At 59.5% G+C, this 18,921-nt stretch overlaps 1 protein-coding gene across 1 annotated transcript in view; it reads right to left on the reverse strand.

Moving 5' to 3' along the window:
* Positions 1-18,921, reverse strand: part of TNKS1BP1 (tankyrase 1 binding protein 1) — a 22,450-nt gene that overhangs the window by 1,910 nt on the left and 1,619 nt on the right. Inside the window, exons 3-9 of the mRNA XM_077748801.1 lie at positions 18,316-18,914; positions 16,837-16,906; positions 11,188-12,714; positions 7,113-9,205; positions 1,082-1,427; positions 666-816; positions 425-561 (exon numbers count right to left, since the gene is read on the reverse strand). Coding sequence (XP_077604927.1) covers positions 425-561; positions 666-816; positions 1,082-1,427; positions 7,113-9,205; positions 11,188-12,714; positions 16,837-16,906; positions 18,316-18,914 — 4,923 coding nt within the window. The remainder of the gene's footprint in view (positions 1-424; positions 562-665; positions 817-1,081; positions 1,428-7,112; positions 9,206-11,187; positions 12,715-16,836; positions 16,907-18,315; positions 18,915-18,921) is intronic.

An 18,921-nucleotide genomic window follows, 5' to 3' on the forward strand; every position in this document is an offset into this window, starting at 1 on the left:
TATGTATGTCTCAAAGCTCACATCAAATACTTACGTGAGGCCTTCCCCAGTACACTCTCTCCCATCCCGCACCGTGTGGCTGTGTGAAATAACTCCTGTGTCTCCGAACGGGCCCAGCCCCTTAGCTAGACCTCCCCAGTGACACCTGAACCTCTCCCTTCACTAGAGCTAATCAAAGCCAAGGCTTGTGTCTCCCACACCCTGTGAAGTTTTGAGACACAAATGCCTTGTTCTTCGTCTCATCACCCTCAGCTCACAACACAGGAGCCAGCAGAGAGAGCAGGATGGCAGGAGGAATGGGAAGAAGGGGACAGGGGAGGGATGGATGGATGGATGGATGGACGGACAGATACACAGACAGAAGACGGGCTGGACGCAAGGTGGCTAGCTGGCCGGATGTGCTAGCTGAATGATCAGATGGTACCTTCAGGGCTGACGGACTCAGGCCAGGAAAGAGGTTGACCTTGAGCCCCTTGGTGCCCAAGGACATCCGTGTCCGGCGGTTCTGAGGCTCCTCCACCACCTCCTCATCTGAAGATGGCACCCGAGATGCTCGTGGCTCTGCAAGGGCCCGGAGCGGGGACTCAGCATAGACCCACAACACCCCTCCCTCGCACGGCCCCCAGACAACGGCACAGGCGCCACCAAATGACACGCAGGCCCACCTGTGGAGTCCTGGAACAGGCGTGCGTCCGAGTCCGCTGCCTCTGACAGGCCCAGGGTGCCCCCAGGCCGAATGGCCGGGGCCCGGTGCCCACGCTTGCGGCCCAGGTTGGCACGGCTCCGGTACATGGCGCTGTCAAGGACCTCGGTGTCCTGCTCGGGACAAAAGCAACACCACTGGCACCGCTGTCCCATGGCCCCGCCCCATCCCACAAGACACCTCACCAGCAGCTGGCCCCTCCAGCAGCCTGGAGCCCCCTGTTCACAGGACTCACCTGCTGCCCCCTTCCTGCCTCCCAGGCTGACAGTGCTCGGGGCTCTGCACAGCGCAGGGCAGCCCCGGGGCCGAGGCTCTGGCTGCATCACCCACATGCCCCCTAACAGCCCAAACTCTGCCCTGGGTTCGGCCGGCACTGACCTCAATGAAGGAGAAGTCTTGACTGGGGGATCGGGGGGGAGGACCTTGGGGGGGTCGCCGAGGGGGCCGCGTCGGGCCCTGCTCGGCCTGCCCGACCCCCGAAGGGCTCCAGGTGCCGTCCACCTCTTCTGTATGGCTGGCTTCACCATCGGGCTGTGGCCTCCAGGAGGGCAAAGGGTCCCCGCCAGGCTCCAGGGGCCCCCCTTGGTCAGCACCTGCTGTGGCTCCTTCCTCCTCCACCGGACCCCGGCGGCCCGAGGCTGCCGACTCCCGGCGGGCCACCAGCATCTCCTCCAGCAGGCCCTGGGAGCCAGAGGGCGGGGAGCGGGCCGGGCACCCACCAGGACTACAAAGGAGACAGATGGAGGCCAAGGTCACCCATGAGGCCACACCTCCGTCCCAAGCCCACTTCACAGTATCTGTGCCGCCTACCCCAACCCGTCTTTCTTCCTCCTCTCCATGCTTTCCCAGCCCCCTTCGAGCAAGACATGGTCAGAGCCTCGTTCAGCACAGCACAGAGGGGACGAGCTGGGCAGCCTGGCAGGTTCAAATCCCACATCCGCCACTTACTGAGGCTTTAGGTTTTTGTTTTTTATTTTTTAAAGTTTTATTTTTTGAGAGTCGGAGAGAGAGCATGCACAGGGGAGGGGCAGAGAGAGAGGGAGATACAGAATCTGAAGCAGGCTCCAGGCTCTGAGTTGTCAGCACAGAACCCGACGTGGGGCTCGAACCCACAAACACAACCCGCCCCACTGAGGCTTCAGATGAGTCCCTCCACCTACAAAAGTCTCGGGGGTCCTCTAATTGTACAGTCGCTGGGGCGTGAAGTGGGAACAAGGCACAAAGCGCAGTGCCTGGCACCCAGCGCCCCCCCTATGGAGGGCAGCTATCTTACTGCTGCCATGGCTACTGCTGATGCCGTCAACATGCCCTCCAAGGGGCGCCTGACGGGGCAGCCGCTCTCCTGGGTTGGAGCCAGGCACTGGCTGGTCTGGCCGTGCCACTCCTTCTTCCCTCAGCCCCCACTTCCTCCCTTCCTGTGCCCCAGGTCTCAGGGGACAGCCAGGGACTCCTAGAACACATCAGGCCTCCTAGGCCGCTGTGTGTGTGGACAAGCCATTCCCAGGCCCGGAAAGCTCTCCCACTGCCTCTCCGCTCAGTCTCCCTGCAGTTCGGTTCCTCTGCTAGAGCTGGCTCACTCCCCTCCCCCAGCCTCAGCCCCTCCCCAGCCCTGTGAGCCCCCCGGGCTCTCTCCCACCAGTGACCTACGCAAGGGCAAGACGGGCACAACTGTGCCCCCAGCACCTGGGCCCGGGCCCGGCTGGGAGGAGCAGGACAAAGCAAATGTTTGCCTAGTCGTTTTAGCCAATACAGCTTGTGCATCTTCCGCCTGCTGCTCCTTCAACACACAACAGCAACACACGGGCACAGCACACATGCTCACTAACTCACTAGGAGCTGGTGAGGGGGCCAGCTGCCACCCCCCCGAAATACGGACACACCCCACGCACAACGCCCCTCCCTCAAGGCACATCTAGGACCCAGCCCCCAGACGTACAGCAAAGCCACACCCCAACACACACACACACACACACACACACACACACACACACAGGACACCACTCACGCAGGGCAGGGTGGGGGCGGGTGTGGGAAAGCTGGCAAGGGCAGTGCCTGGAGAGTTCCCGAGGGGAGGGGAGTGGGGCAGGTGAGTCAGTAGTGGCCGGAAGGAGGGAGGGCAGGAGAGAACGTGTGTCAGTCTGTCCTTCCACAAGCTGCTGACAGATGGAAATTAAAGCGGTCTGGGGAGGAAGGGGGGAGGAGGCGGAGGAGGCAGCAGAACGGAGCAGCCCTGGATAGGGGCCAAAGCCAGCTCACCCTGCAGCTTTAAATCAGGAAGGCTGGAAGGGAGGGGGCCTGTGAAGGCACCCCACCCAGCACCCAGCACCCAGCCGGAGGAGGCCCCGCCCACAGCCTCTCCCGGGGGGTGAGGCCGAGACAAGGCTGAGGGCAGGCCTTGTGTGGAGGGGATGTGAAACAGTGGATGTGAGGACAGGAACATCCACATCCAGAGCACGACCTGGCTCGAAGCCCTGTGGGCAGAGGGCAGGGATGAGCTCCATAGGCGCTGGGAGTGGTCACGAGGAGGGGAGGGTGGGAAGAGCCCCGGGGAAGGCGGTGTGCATCATCCCTGCTGGCCCGTGTGAACCCCCATCTCAGGAGAAGCTTTCCTGCCTCTGAGCACCCAGAACACCTATAACCTTCGCTCCTCCCTGGCAGCGAAGCAGGAGAGAAGGGTCAGGAGCCAGTGCCAAGCGCTGCCACTGGCACAGACAAGGGCTTGTCCCCTACTGCGCCTGTGGTCGCTTGTCCACTCTGAGCCTCAACTTCCTCATCTGCAAAATGGGGGTGTTAAGAGTAGCTACCCAGGGGCGCCTCGGTAGCTCAGTCCGTTGAGCGTCTGACTTTGGCTCAGGTCATGATCTCACACTCTTGTCAGTTTGAGCCCCGCCTCGGGCTCTGGGCTGCCAGCTCAGAGCCTAGAGCCTGCTTCGGATTCTGTGTCTCCCTCTCTCTCTGCCCCTCCCCTGCTTGTGTTCTCTCTCTCTCTGTCTCTCAGAAATAAATAAACGTTAAAATTTTTTTAAAAAAGTAGCTACACGGGCGCCTGGGTGGCTCAGTCCATTAAGCAGCCGACTCTTGATCTTGGCCCAGGTCGTGATCTCTCAGTTCTCAAATTCGAACCCCAAGTCAGGCTCTGCCCTGATGACCCAGAGTCTATTAGGAATTCTCTCTCTCCCTCTCCCTCTCCCTGTGCCCCTACTCTCTTTTTCTTTCTCTCTCAAAATAAGTAAACTTTAAAAAATGTAGCTATCCTTCACTGGGTCTGCTGGCAATATGTTGGAAATGTGTACTCAATTTTGACAAAAATCATCATCCTCAACACAGGCTCCTGGCCTGAAGACTTAGCTCATTTTGCACCATCTACACCCCTCACCCCATCTGGACTCTGGTCTCCTGAGGGTCAGGACTCTATCCCACCCCACCCCCACCACTGCTCCAGGTACAAACCCAGGGGATACATGTGGGAGATGTGCACAAAACCGGCTTCCCAGGGGCGCCTGGGTGGCTCAGTCAGTAAAGCATCTGACTTCGGCTCAGGTCATGACCTCATGGTTCAAGGGGTCCAGCCCCGCATCGGGCTCTGTGCTGACAGCTCAGAGCCTAGAGCCTGCTTTGGATTCTGTGTCTGCCTCTCTCTCTGTCCCTCCCCCTCTGGCAGTCTGTCTCTTTGTCTCTCAAAAATAAATAAGACATTTAAAAATGTATTAAAAATAAATAAAAATTTTTATAAAAATTAGCTTCCCAGTATTCAAGGCTCTGAGACCCAAAATGAAGGAGGCTTAGGTCTGGAGCTAGAATGATGTGTCTAAATGGGCAGAGGCTGCCCCAGACCCGTGAGAGATAGGGGAAGTGCCCAGAGAGAGGACGACGGGGCTGGGGCCTGAGGGAACACGAGGGGGCCCAGAATCACCAGCTGTGAACCTCATGCATGTCATGCTGCCCCTAGACCTCAGTTTCCCCACCCATGAAATGAGGAGGCTGGCCTCAATCTCTGAGGATCCTCCCAGATTCTATGAAGATCCCAAAATGACTAAGAGGTCTCTGTACCACTGGGGGCCCGGGGAGAGACAGGAGATGACCAGGAGGCCACAGAGAGGAGGGACCAAAGAGAGCCACTCCCACCAGGAAAAGGTGGCCCTAGACACAGAGAAGGGGCCTGGGCTCTCCCCATGACCCCTCACCCCCATGCTGGTCTTGTCACAGCTGTGCTGGACAGCATTCCAGCCAACAACCACCTCCCATCAGGGGCACCATCCCCCCACCCCCCGCCTGCACAGAGATGATGACAAAAATGTCCCCAAGGGCCTCACTTTATGGACAGCTCAAATTTGCAATCCAAATTTGCAAACCAGATACAATTACAAGTAGCAAGCATTTTTTTTCCCCAGTGTTCACCCACGTGTCAGGCAGGTTCCTATCACTTTACATGCATCTGCAACTCTTAACCCTGAGAGCCCGTGGAGTAAAGTACTCCCAACGTACAGACAAGAAATGGGAGGCCCTGAGAAAGAGAAGGAATGTGCCCAAGGTCACAGGGGTGGTGGCAGAACCAGGACCTAAACCTGGCAGATGGAGGCAAACCCGGACTGCTCGGACGCATCCTGCAGGACATCCCAGGGGAGCCTCCAAAACCTCCTTCCAAGAGCAATTTTCCAGGGGGGAGACTTTCCCTAAGTCAGGTGCCCGGATCACTGGCTCCCTGGATATGAGTCACATAAGCCTGGGAAACCTTGCACTAGAAAAGAGCGAACAGGTTCCCTTACGGCTGTTTTCATGTGCTACCATGTGCCCGTACGCAAACGCTCGAGGTCTCCGACATGGCCACGGGGTGTACAGCTTTCCCCAAACTTTAGACACAGACAGAAAACCCGAGCATCTTAAAGGTGTGATAGAGACTGAAGCTCAGCCAGCTGAGCGCTAAGTGCTCCTTCCTCCTCTGTTCCTACCTTCCTCTTCCCTAGCCCAGACAAGCCCGCTTTCCCCTTGTCAAGAGCCACCCGATCGGAGGGGAAAGGCGGAGGGCTGTGGTCCTGCTCCTTGGTAATCTGAGAGTCTTGAATGTGACCACACCGGACAGCATTTACAATGCCAAAATCAGACGGAAACCCTGCTGTGTGACCAGAAACAGGTCCCACCAGTTGGAGATGAGAAAAATCCCTTTCCACATCTTAGGGCAGCTGTGAAGGTCAACGAAGTAAGATGTGCAGTTGAGCACCAAGCCCTGCAGAGTGGAGTCCGGGGAAGAGGAACTGGGAGCGACCACAGGGTGCTAGGAATGGTAAGGCTTCCCGAGGCTAACTTCGAAAGCAAGGCTCAGAGACATCCAGGGACTCCTCCTGGATCCCAGGAGCCTCCTCGCTCCCCGTCCTGTGCACCTACCCCTTCTGTGCAGCCTTCATCACCTCCCCACGAGCTGCCCACCTTCCTTTCTCTCTCTCTCCCTTCTCTGTAGCCGCAGTGCCTCTCCCAACCCGTCCACACCCCACGATTCCCTCTGGACCCTTCCCAGCCCCTCCTGGGCCCCTGCCACTACCATCAGTCCCTTTCACTTACAACACAGCCCCCACCCGACTGCCCAGCGAGAAGTTCCAGCTTCTTCAAAAAAGTAGAACTTCCTACTCAGTCAAGAGAATAAATAAAACCGAATCTCAATAAACAGAAATGTTAAGGAAATAGACGCGATGGCTTTTTAGCACCCTTTCTAGGGGTGAAATCACCTCCGCTGGTTTCAAGAACATAAAGATCCCTAAGACAGACTGTGGCTAGCTCGTCAACAACGACCAGTCTGTTCTTCTGGAAAGCTCCCTTTCAGTAACTCCATGCGTGGAGGCCAAGATCAGGGGGTCAGGAGCCAGGCCCCTACGACCTTGAGGTTCTTAAACCGTCTGCTCTTCTGGCCCTTAAGACACGGCAGGTAAGAAGGCACCTAATCTCTGCAAGAAACAAGAGCCACCATCCACTCCAGTCCTGCCCTGCAATGGCCCAGGCTGCGGGGACACACACAATCCTCCTTACAGTACCTGCGGCTTTGGGCCAAGAGACCTGGGGTATAGGTGCTGTGGAACAGCACAACAATGGAACCAAAACACAGACTACACACCCTGTCTTCCAGGACAGTCGTGATATAAAGTCACCGAGGAAGCCTAAAGCACGGGCAGCAAATGACCACCACCTCAGACATCACAGTCACCATCAAAAAAACAAAAAGAAAAAAAAAAAGGACTCACCTGTATGTGTGCCACACTTCAATTTTTTAAAAACTTTAAAATTCACAGTCCAAACCATCCCCGTTTTCCAAACCCTAAAAGTCCTCAGGGAAAGCGGGATCTTCCCTCCTCCAAAAAGGTTGCTGGGTCTCACACAGCTGCCACACCTTCCCTCCCACACACACATGGGGCTCCCTTACCTGGTTCCAAAGTCAGAGGCTTCTCCCGTCTCCATCCCGGGTTCTTCAGGGCCGCTCTCCGGCGAAAGTGGGGAGTGGTCTTCAGCCTGGGTCCCTGGCCCACTGGGCCCACCAGGTCCCAGCTCTCTGGGCTCCAGGCCCAGGGATGAGACACCATTGTCCCTCAGCCCTAGCTCTGGGCACTGGCTGACCTCTCCTACCCCGTGCTCCCTGGCTTCACTCAGGGCCCCCGAGAGCTCCGCATCCCGGAGTCCCAAGTCCTGGGTCCAGTCCATCCGGCCCACTCCACATCCCCGTGAGTCCCGAGAACCTCCAAACTCTAGGTCACATGGCGCCTCCAAATTCTTCAGGCCCAGACCACTGCCCCAGTCTACCTGGCCCGCCCCGAGCTCTCTGGGGCTGCAGCCTGCCCCCGGGGCCATGCTCCTCAGCCCAAGGTCTGGCATCCAGTCTGCCTGTCCCACCCCACGCTCCCTGGGTTTAAGGAACTCTCCAGCCTCCACACCTGACCAGTCGGTCTGCCCCACGCCGCTCTCTCTGGCCTGGCTGCGGGCCCCCACATCCCCGACACCAGCCAGATCCCTGTTCCTCAAGCCCACATCGGAGGTCCAGTCCTTCTCCCCGACCCCAACGCCCCTGGGCTCCTCAGACCCCCCAGCCTCCAAACGGCTGGCCAGGTCCACGTCTCTCAGGCCCAGCTCCTCTGACCAGCCCATGTGTCCCACGGCTTCCTGCCTGGCCCCGCTCGGGCCCCCAGAAGCCACACAGCTGGATACCTCCAAGTTCCTGAGGCCCAGCTGGTCGGTCCAGTCCATAGGCCCGGTCGGGGTCTGCTCTCGAGGTACAAAGGGGCCACTTGCCATCTGGCCAGATGGGCTCAGGCCACCACCACCTGCCCGATCATCACCGATGATGCCAAACTGATGGCCCCTCTCGGCAGCCTCTGCGCAGAAGTCACCTCGCCAATCTGGCTGCCCAGAGCTGAAGGCAGCCTCCGGCTGGGGCACGACTCCAAGGCTGAAGTCGCCCGCCCAGCCCCGTAGGCCCACCTCCCTGTCTTCGGGGCCAGCGTCCCCCGGGTTCTGGCCCCCTGGCTGCTGCCTCCCCTGCAGCCCTCCGGCGTCCTGGCCAGAAGGGCCGCCGTGCCAGCTGCTCTGGTCTCTCGGTCCCAGTGGCCCATCCTGGGGCTGGGGCGTTCTGGGGCCGAACAAGCCCCCCGATTCTCTCTCTTCAGGTGGGCTTGCAGCCCTGCTGGTCTGGCCCATACCGTCTCCGCCACTTGGAAGCTTCTTCTCAAATTCCTCGTCCTGCTGTTGGGCTTCCTCAGGGCTGAAGCCGGCGCTCAGGGCTCTACCTCCAAAGCCTCTGTCCTGGGGCCCAGGGGCCGAGCAGCTACCGCTGCCACTATAGTCCCTCGTCCAGGCGCTCTTCCCAAAATCCTGATCTGGCGACTCCACGCCCCGGCTACCATAGGTGCTGAGTGAAGACTCTCTCTTCCCAAACTCCTGGTCCTGCCCGTCTGCCAGGTGGTCCTTCTCCCCAAATTTCTGGCTCTGCTCGTCTGCATCCCGGCTGGCATAAGCACCCAGTGAGTCTCTCTTCCCAAACTCCCAGTCCTGAAGGCAGCTTACGTCCCGACTGCTGTAAGTACCCAGCGAATCTCTCTTCCCAAACTCCTGGTCTTGGAGCTCCGCATCCCGGCTGGAGTAGGTGCCCTGGGAATCCCTCTTCCTGAACTCCCAGTCCTGAACATCTGCCTCCTGGCTTTGCGGAGGGCCAGGCTGGGCTGGCTTTCCAATCCCCCAGTCCTGGGGCACTCCACTCCCGTCCTGGCCGGCAGCCCTGACCTCCTCCTGGCCGATGCCACACCCGCTGGCCCACTCCCGGGAGCTCCCTTCCCCAGCTGCTTGCCCGCGCTTGCTGGTCCAGTCCCCCTCGCCAAGGCCTGCGTCCCCTCTAGGGCTTGCACCACCAAGGCCATAGTCCTGAGAAGCGTCCTGAGACCAGCTGCAAGGACGAAAACTGCTGGGACAGGGGTCCGCTCTAATCCCAAATTCACTCTGCAGATCTTTCTGGGCCCAGCCAAGGAGTCCCTAGGAATCAGGAAAAGAGAGAGACACAAAGAAACAATGCTTAGAGTCAATCAGGGTGGGAGCCCAGAATGAGAACCAGCACTACCTCCTCCGGTCCTGAGAGAGCCACTTTAGCAACAGCAACACTGGGTTTAGATCCCAGCTGTGCAACCTTGAGCCAATCACTTAACCATTCTGGGTCTCTGGGGCCCTCACCCTTACATGGGAAGAATTCCTACTGCCTGGGGTGGTTTGGGAGAATGAAGCAAGATCATTTCAAGCCAAAGCTCAGCACGGGCGGCTGGCATGCAAGGGGCACTCAGCATGGACACTCAGATCAATGATCCCAGGGTCATGTTTACAGGCCCTTGGGTAACACTTGGCTCAGTGCCAAGAGGAAGGCTGCCCGGCACAGGGGTCTTTACAGGGATGTGGAGGGAGTACAGTTTCCATGAAGGGTGGTCAAGACTCAAAGCTCCTAAGCCCCTCCACTGCCTCCTTTCCAAGTGGAGAGCCCTGGCCCTACTCACCCCAGTAAGTTCCCAGCCCCTTCTTCCCTAAGGAAAGCACCCTTCTGCCTGGCCCCTCCCAGGAAGACCTCATAGCCCTTGCCTGGTCCCTGGAGGAGACGGGAGGGACAGGCGGCGCTGGCACAGAAGAAAGAGCCAGCCCACGGCCCCTTGCACCGCCCCCCACCACCCCGTACTCCCTGACTCACTCCTTCAGGCAGGTCAGCCCTGGGCTCTGGGGGGTTGCGGAGCCGGCCAGCCTCATCCCGTAGCGCTGCGTTGGCTAACAGCCTCTCCAAGACAGACACGCTGGGTTCCTGGTCCCCGAGCCGGGCCATGGCCCCTGCCCCCCAAGCCCGCCCCAGGCTGCTGGGTGCGGCCGATCTGAGTGCAGGCACCGGGCTGGGCCGCTCCCCTCGCCCGGACCTGTCCAACGACTCTGGCTCCCGCTCGCCCTGGCCCCGCTCCCTCCACGGCAGCTGCAGCTCGGGCAGCCCCGCCCAGGAGCCAGTTGAGTCACCCAGCGCCCGGGACAGACACACCTACCTACCGGGAGCCAGCTTGCTCTTAACTCCTTCCTGCTCCTCCTCCTCCTCCTCCACTCCTCCACCCCTACCTCCAGAGGCCCCCTGGCTCCTCCTTTCCTTCTAGCCTCACCCCTACCAGCTCAGGCTGGCCTCTAAAAATACATTCAAAAGCCACCTGGACCCCAGCCCTTAAATTCAGAGGCAGCCTGGTAGGAGAAAGGGCGCTGGCCAGGGGACTAGCGCTCTGATCAGGGCCCGGCCACCAACTTGCTGGGTAACCTTGCACAAGGTTCTGCCTTCTCTGGGCCCCGGGCTTCCTATCTACAAGGCAAGTCTTGAGCTCAAGGGTAACATCGGTCATAAAGCCAACACCTAGTAAACACACTTGGCGAGGCCAGGTGCTATTCTTAGTCCTTTACAGGTATTACAACTTACTGAATCTTTGCCATCACACTGGGAGAGAGAGTTCATCGTTGTTACCCCATTTTACAGACATGGAAACCGAGGCACAGAAAAGTAACTTGTTCAAGGTCACATCTGGGCCAACAGCAGAGAACCCAGGAGGTTTGGATCCAGAGCCCAAGCTCTGCACTACGTTGCCTTCCAGAATACCATCCAAAGAGGCACTCTGAACGCTCAGTGTAGGGCAAGCATTGCACTGAGCACTTTCCACATCTCCTCTTGCCTGTACTACCGCCCTAGGAGGCACATATTCTTATGCTGAAAGGTTTCTGAAGTTCAGAGGTCAGCAAGATGACTCAGCTGGCAGCAGCTGGACTTGGATATGAACTGACCCTAAAGCTGAGGACCCAATCCCATACTCTCCTCTGTGTCAGCTCTGCCAGAACGCCCAGCCTCGATGAGCACGCCCGCAGGTGCCCCGCTCACGGCCGCATTCCAAGCCCTGGACACCGAGCCCTGGCTTCCATCCCCCGAGGCCCCCAGCCTTCCCTGCCCCTGTCCTCACCTCAGAGCAGGCACTTGGGGTCTGTGTGTCCTTCAGCTCAGGGCCGCCTCCCCGCCTCGCACTGCCAGCACCAGGTGGTGGCGAGGCCAGGAGGTCGTCCAGCCAGCGGGAGCTGCTCTCAGGGCCTGCGGGCTCGGGGGATGCACGACAGGGATCTTGAGCTTCTGTCCTGGGTTGGGTGGCCTCGGCCTGCACCAGGGTGACGGCCTCCTCCTCAGCAGGCAATGCCTGCCGGGGGTCCGGGGTGTCAGCGAAGAGGACACAGGGCTGGTCGGGGGGTGCTGGCTGCTGCTGACCCAGGACAGGCTCCAGAATGGGCAGAGCAGCCTCCCCGGTGGCCAGAGGGGGCAGGGACTCCTGTCCAGCCACAGGCGCCTGCTCCTCATATCTCTCCTCTGCCTGCAGCAAGGCCACTCCAGCTGGGCCCCCCGGTGTTGACAAGGGCTTGAGGGGAACAACTGGGGACTGGGGCTGGCTCTCCCCCTCCCCCTTCTGGGCTGGGGAGATGGCCGGATCATCCACCGGCACCCAGGAACCAGGAACCCCCGGCCCCTCTGGAGTGGGCTGGGCCCCTCGCCCCTGCGGGGACGCTCCTTTCTCTTTGCTGGACGCAGCCCAGTCACCAGCCTCGGCGGCCTCGGCGGCCTCGGTGGCTTCAGTGATGGGGGAGGGAGGCGGGGAGTCCAGCCGCCACACCCCCAGACTCGAAGGCCGTGTGGGAAAGGTCCACTCAAAGGACTGTGACAAGCTCCAGTTGGACTCCGTCCCACTCCCAAAGGGACGATCCAAGGCAGACTGGCTCCCTTGGGTTTGGGGCAGGGCAGCCAGCGAGCCCCCCAGTTTCTCCTGGTCTTGGCCAGGCGGCCGGAGCACCCCCTCAGAAAATCGGCGCTGAGCCAGGCTGACGGGACGGAGATCTACATCACCCTTGGCCACCACGTCCCCAGATGGAAACGTCCGAGGAAGATCTGAAAACTCACCCACCTCAGGCAGGGGCTGGGCAGAGGTAGCGGGGGGCTGCTCCAGGCTGGGGGGCCCTGACACCTTCTCAAGGGCCGGGCTGCTGGGCGCAGGGGCCTCTGGGGCTGCCACAGCAGGGAGCCCTACTACGCTCGGGGAGCAGCCAGAGCTCTGACTCTCATCAGGCAGGACTACAGTTGGGGCTGCTGGGGTCACAGTGGGGCAGGGAGAGGGCCCAGAAACTGCAGGACTCTGGGCTTCTGGAAGCTGAGAGTGGTGGGCAGAGCTCTCAGCAAGTGAGGGACATTGGGGAGACCCCTCAGTGGGTGATGGAAGTAGGGGAGTCCCCTTAGCTGGTGAGGAAAGTCGGGGAGACCCCTCAGCGGGTGAGGGAAGGCGGGGAGACCCCTCAGCGGGTGAGGGAAGGCGGGGAGACCCCTCAGCAGGTGAAGGACATTGAGGAGACCCAGGGGCTGGGCCTGAGACTTCAGTTGGGAGGCTTGAGCTGGTGAAGCCTCCATTCTCCGAGGTGGAGCCTGGACTCATGGGGCCCCAGGGCTTGGAGACCTGCGAGAGAAAGGTCAAGAGCCATTACTCCCTTCCCACATAGACCCCAGGTCAGCCGTCCTCACACTCAACTCCACAGACCAGAGGAGGAGACAGGAACTCAGAATAAAGGCCTCTCGGGGCAGCTAAGAGAAGCCCCGAGAATTACGTGGGGGCATCTTACACTTTTTAGGGTTCACAGACCCCACGCCAGGCCCTGTCCCCAGGAAATGCACCTAGCCTCACTCATGCCACCTCAAGTGGTTCAGATCCTCCCTCCCACGCACCTGCCCAGAGCTCCCTCAAGGCTGTAAGAGTCAATGGTGCAGGTATCAAGAGCCCAGCTTGACAAACGGAGAAGGAAAATGAGGAATCTGTCCCCTGGGCGGGCGGGGTGCTGCCTCAGAGCAGGTCGCTAAGCCCAGTGTGGAGCCAGGCCACCCACGGGAGTGGCCAGGGGAGGTGTGGCGCTCCCCACCCCGGTCTGTGCATCCACACGTCCCAGCACTGTCCTGGCATTACCCGAGGAAGCAGGCAGGTGCTGCCTCCTGATCCAGGCAAAAGGCACCCAGGGACATGGCTTGGAGTCATCGGCACTGCCTCCTATAAACTGTATGCCCCCCACATGGTGGTCACTTGGTATCTCCGAGCCTCTGCTTTCCCATCTGTACATGGGGCTAAGGGCAACAACATCCATCTCAAAGTTAGGTGAGGATTAAATCAGATCTGTGCAGAGACAGGACCTCTCGGGAGAGGACTTACAAAAAAAATAGATACTGTGGGATAGGGGTCCGGGGGAGGAGGAAGGGGCAGAGGGGGTACCACGTGCCTGGCATCCTGGCATTCCACTGCAACACTTGGCCTGTCCCCAGACAATGAAGGAAGCCGTGGTCCTTTTGACCTTTGCCCTCCCCACGGGTCACACTTCCCCTGCCACGCTCCCCAACGGGGCAGTTTCTCCTGCATCATTGCCCACTCGGTCTGGAAGAAAGAAGGTCCTGCTTGCTTCTCAAGGCCCCTTCCTTTGCCTCCATCCTCCCTACAAAACTGCAGCGTTCAGGGGCGCCTGGGTGGCTTAGTCGGTTGGGCGTCCGACTTTCGCTTAGGTCATGATCTCGCGGTTCGTGGGTTCGAGCCCCGCGTCGGGCTATGTGCTGACTGCCAGCTCAGAGCCTGGAGCCTGTTTCAGTCTGTGACTCCCTCTCTCTCTGACCCTCCCCTGCTCACGCTGTCTCTCTCTCTCCTAGAAATAAAAAAACAAACAAGCAAAAAAAAACCTGCAGCGTTCAACCGCACGCCCTAAACTACACCACCCGCAACCCTTCCTGTCCAAGCTCCTACAGAGGCCCCCGCATCCTGGTTCTCCATTCCTGGACCTCTTCCTGCACGATCACTTTGTGAGCTACCCCTCCCGGGTCATACTCTGTGACATACTCCAGCTGGACTCCATCCCGCTCCTCATCCTCACCGGTAACTGCAGCCCCTCTAGAATTACTCCAAGTGCCCGCTCCCCACTCCTACCTCCTATGCATCCTGCTACCTCTTTCCACTCGCTGATCCTTCAACGCCTCCGCCCCTGGGAAGCAGCGTCCACTAACCCCGCCTCCTTCTCCCGGTCCCTGTTCCCCTCCTGCCCTCACTTCTTGGTGGCATTCAAGTTGCTTCTTCCCACAATTCCCCCACCAACCTCCACACAAAGCTTGCACCCAGCTCTCCACCTCCCCGCAGCCGTGTCTCAGGCTGGACGTGGCTGCAGGACAGGAAACCACCTGAGCAGCTCTCAAACCTCCAGGACCTCAAGCGGGCCTCGAGCACCCGGCTGTCCCCCAACACTCCCCCTCACGTGCCTACATTCCCAGGCGATGCTTCTGCGTCTGCTGTTCTCAAACCCCAACACCACCTGCCGCCCCCGCAACCCCCATCAGCCACCAGCCCGCCCACCCCACCGCCTGCGTGTGAGTCCAAGTACCGTGCTCCCCTCCTATGCTTGTGAGCAGTCCTCACTCAGAGCTGGCTCTCTCCTGCACCATTGATTTTTCCTTCTCTACGGGCTCATTTCCATCAAATGCACAAACTGCTCTTGTGTCATCTGTCTTTAAAAAAACAAAAAAAAAACACACCTCTTGACCTCACGTCTCTCTAAAGCTTACCACCCAGTTTCTGGAATGCATTGCCTACGCTCACTATCTGTCCATGGAGTTCTCGTCCCGTTCTCTCCTGAAGCCCCTCCAGACAGGCTTCTCCCTTCACCCGGCCAGCTAATGCTACTGTCGAGCTCACCAATGACCTCCCTGTAGCTGAAACCCATTCCCAGGGCTCACCCGCCTTGACCTGGCAGCAGCATCTGACAGTGGGTCATGACCTCCTCCAGCCCCAAAGCTGGCTGCTAGCTCTGGGTGGCCTCTGGCCCTCCAGCCTCGCCGATCTCCTCCCGATCTCCCCTGCTACACATGGGGCCTGGGCCCCCTGCCCTCCTGTACCTCTCGGCTCCTCTGGTGACCTTAACCCCCCTGGTGACCTGCCCATCTTAACGGCCACGTTGTACACTGACAACTATCCAGCTGCTCCCTCAATATTTCCACTGGGGGGGGGTCTACGAGGCATCTCACACTCAGCAAATCTAGAAGCAAACTCACACCCCCTAATCCTGCTTCGCCCTTCCACGTGCCCATCTCAGTGACGGTAACCTCACCCTTCTACTGCACGGGCCAAAAGCCCAGCTGTCCTCTGTGATTCTGCACTGGCTTGCTCTCCTATCCATCTACCTGCACACCCTGCCTACCTCACCTTTACACCCCTTCCAGAGCCGACCTCCAGGGTCCAGCCACCATTGTCTCCCACCCGGATGATGCCCCAGCTGGCCTCTGCTGCCCTTCTTGGCTCCCTGTAACCAAGCCGACTCCTCACAACCAAGCCAGCGCCAGGTCACTGCTCTCCTCCAAACCCCTCAATGGCTTCCTCCCCTCACTCAAGGCCAAGTCCTTCCAGTGCCCTGTGAGGTTCCACACAATCCAACCCGGCAACCATGGGACCGCACTAGCCTGCAACCCCCTCTCTCTCACTGTGATCCAGGCTTCCTGGCCAGGAAGATACTAAGTCTCTTGCCCTTACTTCCCTCTGCCCAGAATGTAGTTCCCCCAAACACCCCTGCAACTCACTCCCTCACCTTCGCAGCAAGGCCTCTGCCCTCACCTTCAGCCCAGAGCGCCCTTCCTCGACAGGACTCCCGCGCTTGTCCCACACCCTGCAGTCTGCGCCTGTGTGGGTGCCGCCTCCCTGCACTCGGTGAGCTCCCTGAGCGCAGGACGCTGTGCCCTTTGCCATCTGCGGTGTCCCCAGCACCCGACTCACAGTAAGGGCTCAGTAAGTATTTGTTGGATGGACAGGGGAATGTGGTCAGGTCTTCATCGGGGGGAGACGGGAGAGCCTTTGGCTAGAAGGACTCTATGAGCAAGAAGGGGCATCAGGAAAGCGGGCTGACCATCCCCCTGAGCACACAGTGGGGAGTCGTGGGGAGGAAATAGGATACACCCTCTTCTGACCCCCTTGTCCTCCAGGCTGCCTCCCAGCCCTCCCCTCCCCTCAGGGGTGTGGCTGTGCTCTTCCTGGCCCCTCCTGCTGGCCCCTCCTGAGACCATCCCCTGTCCAGAGGGTCCCGCTGTCCTCATCTGAACCCCGAGAAGGCAGCCCAACCAGGGAGAACACTGGAATCGGGCACCTCAGCTCCTGCTCCAGCCCCTGGGTGCCAAACCTTTGTGAGCCCTGGCATCCTCACACCTCGCATGGGTCCAGGAGGGCCCAGGAGCCAGAGTTCTCATGAGGACTAAGTCAGTCACCGTTCCTGGGACATGCCCAACACACCGCAGGTACCTGATCAGGGGTGCTTGTTATAAATATTACAATTACTGCCTGTAACGAGTAGTTTCGCAGCCTGAACCGCCCTTAACCACCTCGGGGACTGAAAACAATGGCCTGAGAGTCCAGAAATGAGAGTCTTGGGGTCAGACCTGGGGCAAGCCACCCCCTCCTCAGGCCTCAGTTGCCCCATTCAAACTACAAGGAGATGGTGACACAAACAATCTCAGATAACCCCTCCAGCTCTAAAACACTAGGATGCTGATTCATAACAGGAGACTAACTCACATCGGCAGGTGGGTCCGAGCTGGCTGGCTGAGCCAGGTCCCCGTTGAAGGCCAGGTCCAAAGAGGCGTTCCTGTGAGGGAGCAAGACAGGAAGTAGAGGCACAGAATGGAGCGGGGAAAGCGGATGGAGTCTGCCTAAGTGACTTCAGTAGCCCCCAAAGTCAACCCCCCCACAGGCATCTACTACCGAGCCCCACCTAGAATCACTTGGGACAGAGAACAGTGCAGTTTCCGTAGAGAAAGAGCCCCATGAGACAGTGCCCGTTCCCTACCTGCACATCGAGGGTTAAATGCCCCCCACTCCCGGAGGAGAGGCCCACTGCATGCCCAGACCCCTCAGTGGTTTCCCAAAAGCTAACTCCTCCTTCCCCTAGCCCATAAGGGGTTAATGTTCTCCTCCGGCCAGGGAGAGCGCAGCTGGTCCCGGCTGCCCTGCCAATACTTCTTGAAGGATTGCAGGGGGAGCGTGAGGGGGAAGAGTGATTTTCCAAAGTTGAAGTTGTTCCTCCTAAGTTCTGCATAGAGCAAGGAAGGGGAGGAAGCCTGAGAGCAGACGGGCCTGGGCAGGGTGTGACGTCCTAGAGGCCTGGGACAAAGAAGGTTGGACTAGGGCCCCTGCCCTCCAGGTACGTTGAGGTGAGAGCAGGGTAAGGCTCTCGGGCAGAGTAGGGCAGGGGCCTTCAGCTTGGGGCTCAGCCCACTCTGCAGGAGCCCTGCCCTTCACAGCAGCAGGAGGGGGCAGGGAGCTTGTGCCCACCACTCCCAGGGGCATCTCCTGGCCAGCCTTCCTTGACACTGGCACTAACCCCAGAGAAGTATTGCATGGGCCACAGTCTCCAACTTGGCCGTGACCTCTGCACACACATTGGCCAGACTGGCATCAAGGCATGCTCGGCCTTAGCTGTTCTACCAGACTCCTCCTCATGGGCCGTCTGCACCCTGCCATCCTATCCATATTGCCCCCCCGACCCCCCCCCACAACCACACACACACACACCAGCACCTGCATGCTGCCCACCCTCGACAGGAGCTAGCACTAGAGAACACGCTTTGGAGTCAAAGAGACCTGAATTCAAATTCTAGCTCTGTCTCTTACTTGCTGAGGAACCACGGGAAGTCATTTAGGACCTCAGTTTCTGCATCTCTGCAACGGATCTAATATTCTCTTCCCTAAACTGCATCGCTGTCAATTACATGCAGCAAACTCAACTCTTGGGCTAAAAAGACCTAAAAATAAACTTCCACACAGCACGTTTGAATTTTAGCATCGATACACGTCAGCTCTGTAAAAGAACATAGGAGCGCTGACTCCATCTACCAGAGAGCTCTGTGACTTAGACCAAGGTCTGCCTTCGCTCATAGCACACGAACCCCAATCGAACCTAACCATGACAGTCACAGTCCCAATAAAGCCACCCCCTTGTCCTCAGCCCCAGATAAGGCCACCCCTTTGTCGTCCGGGCTGCCTCAGGCCCCTCACCTCTCCTCAGGGGTCTTGCTACGCATTTCCTGGCGGCTGCTGGGAGGCTTGGCTGGCCCCTCCTGGGACCATCCCCTGGACAGGGTCCCACTGTCCTCATCCCTGGGCCCGGTGGCCACGCCATATGTCCTGGGGCCGTATCTTGAGCTGCCGTCGTGGTTAAAGGTGAGGCGGGAGCCCCAGAGGCGATCGGGACTGGCGGGGACTTCCTTCCGAGGCTGCTCCATCTTGGCCAGGATCTCCTCCACCGTGGCGGCTGCAAAGCGCTCGGAGGCTGGACGGAAGGGGGCAGGGGCCTTCCGCACGCCTCCAGGGGCAGCACATCGAGCTGGGGGTGTCAAAGGGGGCATCTCTTCTTTCCCGGCCTCCTCTTTCCCAGTCTCTCGAGTGGCTTCTCCTCCAGTGGAGGCCTCAGGAGTAGGCCTGGGTGCAAAGGGAAGGGGACGCTTGCTGCCACCGTAGGGCTGGGGTCCTGCAAGCATGTTCATCTTCCGGGCAGAAGGCAACTCAGCCAGGGGACCCCGGGGGGGCCGGGGCCCAACAGGCACCAGCAGGCTGGGCTTGGCAGGCAGGGCTGGCTTGGCAGGCAGGGCCCGAGGTTTGGGC

The sequence above is a fragment of the Crocuta crocuta genome, unplaced genomic scaffold, assembly GCF_008692635.1.
Source record: "Crocuta crocuta isolate KB4526 unplaced genomic scaffold, BGI_CrCroc_1.0 scaffold323, whole genome shotgun sequence".
NCBI classification, from domain to species: domain Eukaryota; kingdom Metazoa; phylum Chordata; class Mammalia; order Carnivora; family Hyaenidae; genus Crocuta; species Crocuta crocuta.